This window comes from Carassius auratus, chromosome 21 (assembly GCF_003368295.1).
Source record: "Carassius auratus strain Wakin chromosome 21, ASM336829v1, whole genome shotgun sequence".
Classification (NCBI taxonomy): domain Eukaryota; kingdom Metazoa; phylum Chordata; class Actinopteri; order Cypriniformes; family Cyprinidae; genus Carassius; species Carassius auratus.
Window position 1 is genome coordinate 3,491,116 of NC_039263.1, and position 13,742 is coordinate 3,504,857.

At 37.0% G+C, this 13,742-nt stretch overlaps 2 protein-coding genes across 4 annotated transcripts in view; one reads left to right on the forward strand and one right to left on the reverse strand.

Annotated features, from left to right (window-relative positions):
- LOC113038233 (serine/threonine-protein kinase 32B-like) overlaps positions 1-753 on the forward strand; it is a 51,929-nt gene extending 51,176 nt beyond the window's left edge. For both annotated transcript variants that reach the window (XM_026195509.1, XM_026195510.1), the window contains exon 12: positions 45-753. In XM_026195509.1, the coding sequence (XP_026051294.1) occupies positions 45-132 (88 nt within the window). In that variant the 3' untranslated portion in view covers positions 133-753. The remainder of the gene's footprint in view (positions 1-44) is intronic.
- Positions 754-1,768: 1,015 nt separating this feature from the next.
- The window catches only part of LOC113038234 (dihydropyrimidinase-related protein 3-like), a 32,461-nt gene continuing 20,487 nt past the window's right edge, over positions 1,769-13,742 (reverse strand). For both annotated transcript variants that reach the window (XM_026195511.1, XM_026195512.1), the window contains exons 6-14: positions 13,478-13,558; positions 12,310-12,378; positions 11,884-12,004; positions 10,571-10,727; positions 8,496-8,637; positions 7,146-7,316; positions 4,772-4,951; positions 4,259-4,415; positions 1,769-2,772 (exon numbers count right to left, since the gene is read on the reverse strand). In XM_026195511.1, the coding sequence (XP_026051296.1) occupies positions 2,687-2,772; positions 4,259-4,415; positions 4,772-4,951; positions 7,146-7,316; positions 8,496-8,637; positions 10,571-10,727; positions 11,884-12,004; positions 12,310-12,378; positions 13,478-13,558 (1,164 nt within the window). In that variant the 3' untranslated portion in view covers positions 1,769-2,686. The remainder of the gene's footprint in view (positions 2,773-4,258; positions 4,416-4,771; positions 4,952-7,145; positions 7,317-8,495; positions 8,638-10,570; positions 10,728-11,883; positions 12,005-12,309; positions 12,379-13,477; positions 13,559-13,742) is intronic.

The following is a 13,742-nucleotide window of genomic DNA, read 5'->3' on the forward strand; positions in this document are numbered from 1 at the left end:
GACTTTAGCATGACCAGATTTGTTGTCCTTTCTCTGTTTTGGAGGTTGAGGAAAACCAAAGCAAACACTGAGACAACCAAAGCCATGCAAGATGGACAGAACAACAACGTAGAGCAGTGTTTATCAGGCTAACATCTGGACCCCCCACAGCGGTCCTCCTCCTCTCGAAGCTGACGGCGATCAGCCCTGGACACATGAGAAGATCACAGATTCTGGATGGAAGCATCGACCCGGTGTGACCCTCGTGCTCTGAACACACAATCACACATTTAAAGACAGAACTGGACGATGATGCTCTCTGCACCTGGCTGTGAGATGTGTGCCTTACTAGTTTAATGGATTTCTCGAATGCGTTTGGAGGCACGTGGAGGTTTACTGCTGTCTGATTCAGCGAGTGGTCGGACTCTAGCCCTTCTCCATGATTTATAAAGCTGAGCTTCTTAACATAGGAATGCAGAGAACAGAATGTGAAGATACTCATCTCACCTCATTATGCCTCTGCGATTCATTCAGGCAGAAAACTGACATCCACGCCACTGAGAGCATAAGATGGCCTTTCTGTTTCTTTAGCGTTTCTTTAGAGCTCTTGTGCTGCTGAATAAGATATGAACCACACTGTACAGATAAAATAATAATAAAATCATTTAATAGCATCATCTGGCAAGTCTAAGCTTTGCACAGCCTAGGAGTATTCACACAATGTCTGGCTCATTTATTAACCAAAAAATAAATAAATAAAATTCGGGCCTACTAATCTGGTCATATGAAGTTTTGGTGTTTTTTTTTTTTTTTTTTTTTTCACATTAAAATTTTACCTTATTTTAAATTACACTGCAGAAATGTTCCAGTGCAGTCTGGTAAAAATAATACACCAATGAATCAATATCGCCATCTAGTGGTCAGGTAAATATTAAATATTACTGAAAATCTACCCACAATGCTGTTGAACAACAACAGCATTTCTGAGGAATATTAAAACTCAAGTTTAAGCCACACACACACACATCATCATCATCATCATCATCATCATCATCAAGTTACATATAAAGTCTCCTTCTATACAGCTAACTGGACTTGATAGTCCAACAGAACCATTAGCTATTATTTCATAAACTATATATTATTATACAAATACAAAATGTGACTTTTCTCATTTATTTGGGGGGTTTCGAGAGTCCTGAGGTTGGATTTTCTGAGCCGTCTGATCCTGACTCTGTTATTCCTTCTGTGCAGTTCAGTCTCTTTATACGCTAATAAAGACATGTAATGAACATTTCAGATGCACAGTCCATGTTCACAGTCTGCGATTGTTGTGTGGTCATACTTTCCATGTACCGTATTTTCCGGACTATAAGTCGCACTTTTTTTCATTGTTTGGCTGGTCCTGCGACTTATAGTCAGGTGCGACTTATTTATCAAAATTAATTTGACATGAACCAAGAGAAATAAACCAAGAGAAAACATTACCGTCTCCAGCCGCCAGAGGGCGCTCTATGCTGCTCAGTTCTCCTGTAGTCTACACTGAAGACATAGAGCGCCCTCTCGCGGCTGGAGACGGTAATGTTTTCACTTGGTGCTTCGTTCTAAATAAATGCGACTTATAGTCCAGTCCAACTTATGTTTTTTTCCTCATCATGACGTATTTTTGGACTGATGCGACTTATACTCAGATGCGACTTATAGTCTGAAAAATACGGTATAATATATGTTTCAGTTTCTGATTTGACTTGATGAATATAAAGAGCAGCTAAAAATCATTCGCAGGCAGTCAGTTGTAACTTCTGTTTATTGAGGAGCAAGTTTTGCACATCACACGTTCATTTCCACCTGCTTTTTTTTTTTTTTTAAAGAAAGGTAATACAATCAAACAGACATAAATATAATCAACAACCTACTCCGCATCATTCGGTAAATCGGCCATCGTTATTTGGGGCATCTAACATACAGTACGTCTTTTTATGTCAATGAACTGAGAGCTTCAAAGTCACATGAAAGATTCAGAAATCAAAAACGAATTCCAATACCTCGCATTATTTAAGAAAAGACATTGTAGCACCTGTTGATCAACTTTCAATAATAACTGATCAATGCAAACGGTGAACATCTTTCTCCTGCAGGCTTTGTTTTTATCATTCGTTTTTGCAAGAAATTGTTAATTTGTGTTATTAACGTTATTCAACTATTCTCAATGTTTTTCGTATCTCCAGTGAGACGGATAATGAAAGCAGTACAGTATGTGAATATATGTCTTGTAATAATATCATTGCATGTTCTTCTTTAACATTCAGCTTTATTATACTTCAAAAACACTGCTCAAGACTTCATTTACAAAGTAACGTTAACTAATCACAAATGATGTATGCAAATAAAGCAGTATCCTTCCTTACCGAACGCAAACGCCTGGAAAAATCAACTGTTTCCTTTCATAAACACCACAGGCCATCCAAACGAGAGTTGGTTTTACCGTATTTCTAATGTCTTCTAATTCAGTTTCTCTAAACACACAAATGAACGTAACGCTACACTAAATGCTTCACTTTCTCAGAGGTGGGCTTCTGGTCTTCAGTCGCTCAGCAGGAGGAAATCATGGAGAGTAAGGCATGAGTTCAGTGATTCGTTTCCTGACTAAACCTTACTTCTACACGGCTGATTTGATCCTGGCCTCTCTCTTACATGCTTTTTATATTTAACTGAGGGAGGTGATATTGGAGCGGCCCCCGGGGGGCACAACGATGCGTCTTCCAGCCGGTCTGATGGGGGCTTCCTCAGGACCTGTGGAGAAACACAGAGATAGAAAAACAGTCCTGGTTAACGCACTATAAGCCATTCACCAAACCCAGCAGCTGTACAAACTTTGATGCAGAAGGAAACGACTTCAATCCCATGAACGGGTGTGAGCTGTGCTTCATCCCTCTCTAGATTACGGACAATGGATTTATTGTTAGTGAAAATCTGGCTTGCCATAATTAATGTGAAGTGCATTCAATTTTGGAATTGATATGCTTAGAAATGCGTTAGATTTTGACGAGGAAGACATTCTGATAGTGTTTCTCCATATTGGTGTGAAAAATAAATAAAATATATTATATATAATATATTGTGTATATATATATATATATATATATATATATATATATATATATATATATATATATATATATATATATGCATCATATATATGCACTTAAGAACAACCTAAAAATATATATATTTTTTTTATTATATGTGCAATTTTATTTAAGAATAATTATTATTAATTAGTTCTGTTAATTGATTAACATGATTAATCTCATCCAAAATAAGTTTTTGTTCACATAATATATATGTCTATACTATGTATATTTATTATGTATACATACACATGCATGTTTTATATACTATAGAATATTAACATATAAATGTATATCATGTAAATATTTGTAAAAAAAAATTGTTACTTTATGTTAGTGTATTTATATATACATAATAAATATACACAGCACATATATTATGTAAACAAAAACTTTTATTTTGGATGCGATTAATCACGATTAATCGTTTGACAGTAGGCTACTATTATTCATATTAATTAATCCTCTCACAAGACAAACATACAAGCCATAATTCCTCAATATATTTTCTTCAGAAATTAGCCAAAATGGTACTAAATTTAGCCTATTTTTTCTCTCTTTTTTATTTTACTTTTTTATTTTCACAATAAACTAAAATAGCTATGAAAGCAGAACTTTGAAAGACATGTTTATTGTGTTTTCAAAATATGCATTATATTTTCATTACGTAAAAAAAAAAACCTTTCAAACTTATAGGGAGTTTTTTCCACAAGATTTTTATTTTTCTTAAGAATTACAAGATATATAGCCGCAATTGTAGAATATAATTGTGCCATTCTGAGAAAAAAAGAGTTTTATTCCGTAGCAGAAAGCTTTAAACAAGAAAAAAGTTATATAAAACTCTTACATAAGAGTTTTAAAGCTGTTTAACTTGTCACTCTAGAAAAAACAAGCACATGATGGATTAACACTGGCTTTTATCCTGAACGAATTACATTGCATTCAATACTTTTTTGTTGATCAGTTCATGCATTCCCTGGGAATCAAACCCATGATCCTGGCATTGCTACCGTAGCTCCGTGATCTTTTATTTGAGCTACAGGAACTACTTTATGGCAGAAGTGCATGACATATAAATCATCCTCATCAATCATTTTGCCAGAAAAAAGTCTGCTGTATAAATATGAGACATGAATTTCCAGTGTTACCTGACAGTGTGAAGCCGGACTGGTGGAGGTTCCTTGCAGGGGTTTTAGAGGGTGAGGTACGGGTGGAGGCAGACGGCGTGCCGCCCCTCGACATGGGTGAGAATTCAGACACGGGGCCGTCATACATGCCTCGGGGGACCGCCTTCAGAACGGCCAGCTTTAGAGAAACACAGCACTTTGGTTCAATACAGGATTGTGCAGCACACCGTTTACAGAGAAAGGCACGATTGAGTGTTTGCAATTACATTCCAAGGATGCGTTTATCCTCATGTGGGTTGTTTTGGGGAATTGTGTGCTCCAGTAAATCGTAAATTTCATGTTGTGTTGAAAACTGGTTCCAGATTTGGCTGACAGATTGGTGAGACAGTCAATCATCTCTATTGTGTACAATGTAAGCAAGATATTTTTGAGATTTGATGTATTGATACAAACACTGGACAGAGTGCTGGGAGAGGAAAATAACGGAAAATAAATAATGGCTTTTATCTACATTGCATTCGAGATTTCATGTACCTGTTTCCTGGCTTTGACACGTTTGTAAGCGAAGTCTGGATATGGGGAGCAGGGAATGAAACGTCCAGTGCCAGCGGTCGCGTTCAGCTTCCCGTCCTCCAGAACAACCTTCCCCTGGCAGACGACCAGCATGGGTGCACCTCTCAGCTCCATCCCCTCGAACACATTATACTCCGCTGCCTAGAACAACACGAGAACATCACGCTGAGAAAGCTCATGTGCGGAACACCTGTGTCCCAAAAATGACCAATGCTGTGCAATTCTTTTGCACCAACTTTTTATAAACGGTCCTTAACTATTACATACATTTAAATGAACCATTTAATACAATGCAGTTATTGTGCACATACAGTGAGATGTAATTTATTCCTGTGATGCTCCGCTGTATTTTCAGCATCATTACTCCAGTCTTCAGAGTCACATGATCTTCAGAAATCGTGAAAATATACTGATTTGCTGCTCAAGAAGCATTTTTTATTATTATCGATGTTGAAAACAGTTGTCCTGCTTCATATTTTCATGCAAACCATGATACTTTTTTATTATTATTATTAGATAAAACAATCAAAAACGTCCAACATGGCATTGAGCTGCTGTGCTTTGCAACATAAATTGACACAAACAGCCGTTTTGAGTTTGAGCTTCTGCAAAGAAGAGCATTGAGATACTCCTCACTAATGAAGATCAGATGCCGGAGACTGAGACACGACTCTGGCCTCCTTCATTCACTCTCGTTCTCATTCTTCGCCTCTTCGCCAAACAGCTGGACAGAGGAATTACAAAAACATCCTTCCATTTCCTCATTTATTTCTCACACTCACAGCATCCTGTTCGTTTGTTTCCACTTTCTCTGAAATGCATCACTTCTATTTAGTTTACTACTCCCTTATTTTCTGATTTCCTCATCTCTGGTGGATATCGTAATTGTAGTGGTGTCCCACTGTCTTTCCACAGAAATTTGGCGCTCGTCCATCCTTTGTGTGCGAGAACAGGAAATGACATGCACACAACTTCTGCCAAGGACGCTGGCATGGGCTTAAGCTCATGTAGAATAACAAACGCAAGGCTTTCTGGCAGGTGATGAAGTCATGTTTTAGGTGATTTCATAGAGCACGGGAACCAAGGATGCCGAGCCACAGAATAAACCATCAATAAACATCCACCATGTTATCCACAGTTGAAAGCAATGGCAGCCAGTGCTGTTTAGATGTATAATGGTTTCTAAAGAAGTGGCTGAACAGGAAATGAAATTGTGATGTCATTTTGGCGGCGCCTCAGTCCTGCTGACTCTTTTCCCCAAAGGTTTTCAAACGAGCCCTTTGTAGAATCTGCTCAGGAAATTCCAGTCCCCATCTCACTCGAATCTACAATCTGCAGCTCTGGACACTCATAAACCACTCACTGCAGCTTCTTCAGAACTCATATTGGACTGTGACCCAAAGATTGTCATTGTCCAAATTGTGGTTTCATTGCAATGGTAACTAGATGAGAAAAGTCTGTAAACAAACTTTGACGTTGGCTTGGCAAAGCCTTGTTTGAAATCTTGAAAGAAATTTGAAAAGCTTTAAGGTTGAAGACTTGGTAAAACCTTAGTTTAGAGAACTATTACCACATTTGTTTATTAGCATGCTTATTACTAGCATATTGGCTGTTAATTGGTATTTATAAAGCACATCTTAATGTCTTAGGGGACGTTCTCACAGAACACATTTTTTCAAATTTTTCACATTTTGGCGTGACAAGTGTTTTATTTGATGGCAACATGACAGAGGAGGCATTCTGTGCTGCTGAGGTTTTTTTTAATCCATTAAAACATAAATGTAAACTATAGTACATTTAAATTTAACTGTAAGTAACATGCAATTAAGTGTCTGAAAACATTACATTCAGTTTGCACTTAAAGTTGATCATGTCCATAATATGTACTCTTTATGCAAATCCCTAGCTGATTACTGAAACTGTAATATGTAAGTGATTTGAAAAGTAACGACAAACTTCAAAAAGCTGCATGAAATGAGATGATATTTACTGTATATCTGTTGCACAAATGTGGATGGTTCATTAAAAGTGAAGCTTGCAGAGTTGCATGTCTTCTCTCACTTATCAACACATTCCTACAATAATAAAGGTCTGCTGAGACTTAATAAGGCAACACAAGGAAACTCTGATTGTCAGATATCTCCTGTTTTTGTGGCGGTTTTATTTATGAGGGGTTCCTGTATGAACACACAGTTTGATTAGTAAGAAGCATCTATTTCCGCTCAGAGGAACTGGAAGGTCAGTGAAGGCCAGCCAGTTCAGGTCCCTCTCTATGTTTAGATGTACAAACGGGAGTATATAGTGCAATCACTGGATTTATTTAAAGAGCACTTACAGAATGATGAGTTTTAGCAGTGATGGTCCGGACGGCGTCTGTGTCCCAGATAACCAGATCACTGTCGGAGCCCACGGCTATCCGACCCTTGCGTGGATAAAGGTTGAGGATCTTGGCAGCATTGGTGCTAGTCACAGCGACAAACATGTTCTCATCCATTTTACCAGTGACCTGAGCAAAGGAAAAACAGACAACTGAGAATCAAACACAGTGCTTTGGAGATTTAATGGTGCACTTATGAGAAGAAGGTAATGTATATAAGATTTAGGGCACTATTTTCAAATAAACATTAGGGTACAAATGATTTAATTAACTCTTTTCCTGCCATGATGCTTTTATTAGATTGCATGGCCCACAAACATTTAGTTGTATGAATATCTGAACATGCAATTTGTTAAAAAAAAAAAAAAAAAGAATGAATCTGCTTTTGAAAAAAAAAAAAAATCTGTTTTATTCTAGCTTCATGCATTACTTTTTAATCAACACTTGAATATGGGTAAGTTGCATGAAGAAAGCAACATTTTAAACAAAAAGCTGAGAAAATTGGGATTTGTCAAATGCTACATCCAAAATCAGATCAATGATCAAAATGTAGACTTGGGTAGATTGAGTGCATCAACACTCCCAAAGCTTCCCAGTCCTAGACCACTTCCTAGCTTGGCATTTCATTCAGTAACCTTAGTCTATATTTATTTATATGCTGTTTTATGTTTGATGATATGTAATTGCTTGTTTGTGTGGCTGCTTCACCAAGAGAGCTGCACACATCCTGAAATGTGAATCCAAAACATTTTGATCGCCATCTGGTAGCTAGCTGCAGTATAGGGAATAAACCCGCCCTCTCCATGTAAATGAATGGGATGTGAGGCAAACTTAATATTCAAATTACACTTCAAATAAATATTTCCCTAAAGGGTTTCTGCCATTTTAGGCAGTTCTTGTCACACTGATTTATGTTCAAGCGTTCATTTTCCTATAAGGTTTGATTTTGGTTTATGGTATAAAAATTGGGTGTTGTGTCATGATTGTGAGCTTGTGATTGGGTCTTTGATGGCCCCACTTCACAATCACTACTGCGCAAACTCATGCTCCAAATTTAATCAATACAGCACAGACTCAGGCTTCAGTATATGTCATTGGCGCAAGATGACAGCATTTTGGCCATCTTATTTTACAGTCTATGGTTTGATCCAGAGATTCAGTACTCTTTTAGAAGATCTTCAATAATGCCCCCTACCGTATAAAGCTGGAAAATTCTGTCAATGCTGAGGAAAGAGTTCATGTATTGAGCAAATATTCAGATATTTTAAATTTTCTGGATCTAAAAATGCGGAGTACAGTGATCCTCACCACAGCCTTGTCCCAGATGATGGACATCCTTTCCTCCGCTCCGTTGACTCCTTCGGGAATCTGAGTGAAGTCGTCTTTCCCTATAGCTTTCTGAGCCACTGAGAACGTGCAGTGAGCGCTGCCCACCACCGACAGATCACCACTGAAACACACAGACACGTCACACTACTTCACTGACTGTACTGTTTATGTAACAGACAAAGCTTTGAAATTTATGGTATCTAGTCTAAAATGGTACACAGTACAGCTATAACAAGTCAGATTGTTGGGGTCTCTGCTACAGCCTTAGATGAAGTATATCAGGTGTCTCGTTTATAAAACACTGTGTAGAAACCATGCCACATTGATCCTACAATAAATTCTCAAATGTGTGTATATTAGGGCTTTCAATATTGCAGAAAAACTACATTAGAATTTTGTACTTAAATATTATTAAAATTCGAATTATATTCAAATTTAAAAAACGCATAATTTTAATTAGGGGCAAGAAAAGTTTGGCCTCTCTCCTGAGACCACAAGCAAAATATTACTAGTGCAGATTTATTCAAGCCATAAGATAACATGAGTATCTGTGAAAAAAGTGCATAATGTTTGAAATAATGTTTATAAACAAATTATAATTAAAGCTGCAGTAGGTAACTTTTGACGCTCTAGCGGTTAATAAACAGAACTGCTTGCGTCTTGCGGAAGAACATCGTAGCCGGAACTACTTCTCTCTGTTTATGTCTATGAAGAATCACAAAGGTACTGGGTTACTCCGCCGCGGTATCCCCGAAGCAATCTAAAATAGTCCGAATATAAACACTTATTATAGGTGCACCCTAGTGATTCAGGACAAGCTAAAAACATGGTTTTGAAAATGGATTCATGGTGTACTCGCTTATTATGTTCATTTTTCTACATTTTGAACACAAACAAAGTTACGGACCGCAGCTCTGATTGGTTGTTTCTTACCGGGAGCGGATGAATTTCTGCAAATGGCAATAGGACACTGGGAGGAGCCTGAGGAGCTTGATTTTTTCACAGATTATCAGTCTCATATTCTACTGTCAGGACATAATGACAGGTTTAACAAATATGTAAAAAATATATTTTTACAAAAGTTACCTACTGCAGCTTTAATTAAGTTGCTTAAACAACTATAAACAAAACAGCACCATGCATTTATTCATAGTTTAATACAAAGGGTCAAAAGCCAATCACACAGAGTACATTTGTCATTTAAAAACACAAATTTCAGTGGGATGGAGAAAAAACCCAGTCATAAAGTCTAGGGACTCTTTTGTGCGAGACGCAAGTGCAACGGTGATAGATGTCCCTCAAGAAATTGGACAAAATATGCCTTCTGTGTGAACGTCTTGGTTTTACTTTTGGCGTAAACCAGATCTCTGCATTGATGTTATTTTTCCCATATTATTTGAAATTAACAACTGATCCACTGATAAGGCTGCCTCCTTAACGTACACCTAAAATGATTTTTATTTTAAATTCAATGAATATTTGAAATTCAATCTGTTTTTTGGACCGCTTAGACCCTGACTTGCCACAAACCACTTTACGTTGTCAAAGAGCATTTTTTACAAATATGAAAGTCGGTGTGGATTTCAGCGTACAAACTCTAAGATCAAATCTGTGTGTGAATATGTGAATATTTCAATGATAAATTGAGTGAATAATTCAATGACTAATACATTTGTGCATTCACTACACTACAGAAGTGTATTACAGTGGTGCTCTAAAGGGATATTTCTACCTTATTTCAGCCATATGAATTAGTTTTGGTGGTAAACAATGTAGTTAGGATGATTCAGATATACTAAAATAATGTTTTTGACATTATTATTATTATTATTATTAAAATGTGTATCCCAGCCACTCTGGTCATGAGTAGAGATACACCTTGGATGGATGGCTAGTCCATCAGTGAAATGTTTAACAACAAACTACAAATATCCATCCATTACTTCTAGTCAACAGTTTTGTCGTCTATAAGTTAAAGACCCAGTGATTAATAACTAACTGACAGAACTGTATTGTAAAATGATGTCTAATATTTTAGGATATGCTTGTGTTACCTGGCCAACAGGGTGCTCAGGTAGTCTGGAGTGGTTGGGTCAGGACTGAGGGGTGGTGAGGTCACAAAAGACGCCGCTTTTGCCCAGTTCTTGCTCCAATAATGAGTCCCATCAGTTCCCAAACTGGCCGTGATCGGCTCGCCAAAAACCACATTACCTAGAAATAAACAGTTCTTTATTATGCTCTGCTCTAGATACGACCTTTAATGTAAACCTACAATATGTTTTCTTTGTCCTCCAGCCAAAAAACATGCATCCAAATGTTAAAAGTACCAGCACACTTCTCCTCCATAAATCCCATGATCTGAGCACAAACACTGCGGGATGAATTATATTATATTTTTTAAAAGCACCCAATTGAAGAGTGATGAATAGCGTAATAAAGATTGTAAGACATTTTACCACAATTTTTGGTATGCTCTAGCAACCATTTCAGAGACTTCTTAAATAATTAGTTTGCCCAAAACTAGGAATTTTTTTAATGCATCTTCAAAAGACAAATGTTAATATTTTTTTAATTAAATCTGGGAGATTTTCCTTTGAAATTCCATTCACCCATTTTTTCACCATCATTGTCACTTTATATGATTTAATTGCAGTGTTAAATCACATATAAACACTGATCAATACCCATACACAGAGCACATGAAATCTGATATCCGATAAAAGTGAACCAATGAACCATTTTTTCCCTGTGTAACATTTAACATGTCTGAATCTGAATGCATGTAAGTAATTTGATGAACTCGACACTCCTCTAAATCTGTGCCACTCAATGCTTAAATTGTAAAAAAAAAAAAAAACTTCTTATCAGTTATTTTACATGGGTTGCATCTGGTTAGCTCACTGTATGAGTCTCCCAAAGCAACAGCATAGCATCTGAATGATTTACAGTAACTAAACAGCAAGAGCTCTTAAAATGATGGATCATGGAACCGTTACAACAGACCGGCCAGTGCATATAAAACAAACATTTCATAGAGTGCAAATAATGCATTGACAACTAACATATCATTAAATGAAAAATGAATAATAATGCATTTATAACAATTAAACTGTTGTTTACACACATGCCACACAGTTGTATCCACCTGAAGGTAATTACTGTCATGAATATATATGTCAAAGATGAGTGTCTCTCAACAGAGGTTTATTTAACTCGGATGAGATGTGTAAACTGCTCGACATCTGGTGAAGCTCAGCTTACGCTGCGGACATGCTCATGCTGTGCTTTCTTATTTTAGCAGACATTTCATTGTGTTCTGCACCTTGTTTCCCAGGAACCTACTGTAAATGTGTGTGATATTGTGTACCTTTTTTCCTGGCCTGTGAGATGATGTCAGCAGCGCTCTTGCTCATCACGCGTGTCACGTAGAGCGGACAGTTGGTTTGACTGGCAATAGTGACGGCTCGAAACACTGCTTCAGCCTCCAGCTACACACACACACACACACACACACAGATTCAGACTATCTCAAAAGATCCCCTCCCCACTTTCTTGGCTGACCTCAATAAAGCCATCTTATCTGCAAAATATCACTGGTAGACTCATGCCAGATTAATTAAATCTGTTGGGCGGGACGATTTTCAACAGGAAAACAGATTGATGCAACTGATTTAACACAAGTTATTGTGAGTTTTGCATTGAGAAACCAATGTTTGTCAGGGTCTGCAGTGATGTTTTAGCACTACCAAACCCCCCCAGAGAAGAGCATACAGCTGTGTTTGTGCTCTCTGACCTCCTCTGGACGGCTGAGAACGTGTCCCTCGGGTCCGGTGATGCCCATCTCCAGCATACGGTTCTGCTCCTGAACAACACACAGACCAGAGTCGCTTTTCTGTCACTCTTTGGATTGTCCTTGTAATATTTGTGCTTTTTTAACATACGTGGTGCATAAAGAAGAGGTGGAAACTGTGTAATCATTTATTTTGAGTAACACTGACATTTTTTCAGGAAGTTCAGCTCTTTAACTCTTTCCCCGCCATTGACGAGCTTTTACAGCTTTTTGTGTTTTCACTGTTAAACACTTGGGGGCACTATTACACATCTTCTGAACGAGTATAAAATCTCCCGAACAAAAACACACGTGAACGGGACGGATTATGTAAACAGATGCATATTAAAAATAATGCAGTCATCAGCGATAGACAGCATATAAATAAAAACTGCATAACTGCAAACGTGGAAATCACACATGTTGAGGCGGCCAAATTTCTCCACCGGTGGAAAAATTATAATGTTATTGTTGAGACGCTGTTTCAGAAGTAATGGAAGTGATAAATGCATTTGCAATATTTAGGATTGGTATGAGTGACTATAGAAAAATAAATGGTTTCAATTGAAACTTCTAGGAAACATGATGTACAAACCAGCCACTTATCTGTCATTTAATCTTAATGACTAGATCTTTTAACACGCTTAAGTAAAAGGGCTTTTAAAAAAGTAACTTTTAATAAGTGCACTTTGTAAAAATCTACCTCTTTAAATTAAAAACTGTACATTTGAAATAATTCATTAATTAATAATATTTTGCTTTGCTTTAATTAAAGAAGCACACTTATTCAAATTTCCATATGTTGACTAACGTACTAAAGCACATGTAAAGTACTTGATTCAAATTTTAACTGTAGTGCATTTTATGCGATATTACGTTTAAAGATAATATATTGTAAATGTAGTAGATTGCAACTATCATTATAACTGTGTTCAAACAAGTATATTTAAGTACACGACAGAAGATTTGTTTCTAAATCGTGCAATGTTTTTTTCCCCAGAAAAGCTCCTTCTTTAGCTAACAGTGTGGCTCTTGTGATCGATGGACTCCATACGCCGAAGACACACATTAATGGTAACGTCTTTTGATTCTCCATTTCATAACCTCTTTAATATTCATAAGGTTCACATACCTCAGCAATTATTTCTCCATTTTCAGCGTGGACCTGTGCAATTCCTCCATGCTCTCCGAGGAAGGTGAAGATCTCATAAAGCTGTTCATACACACATAGAGTGAAAATCGCTTTAAAATGACTTTTTTGTAACAATGAGATCAATCTAGTCTAATCTTGTTTTTATAGAAAATTAAGGCATTTTTCATCAAATTAGGTAATGGCATAATAACATTTATATATTGGTACTTACTACTTTTATATGCACCAATATATAAATCTTCAC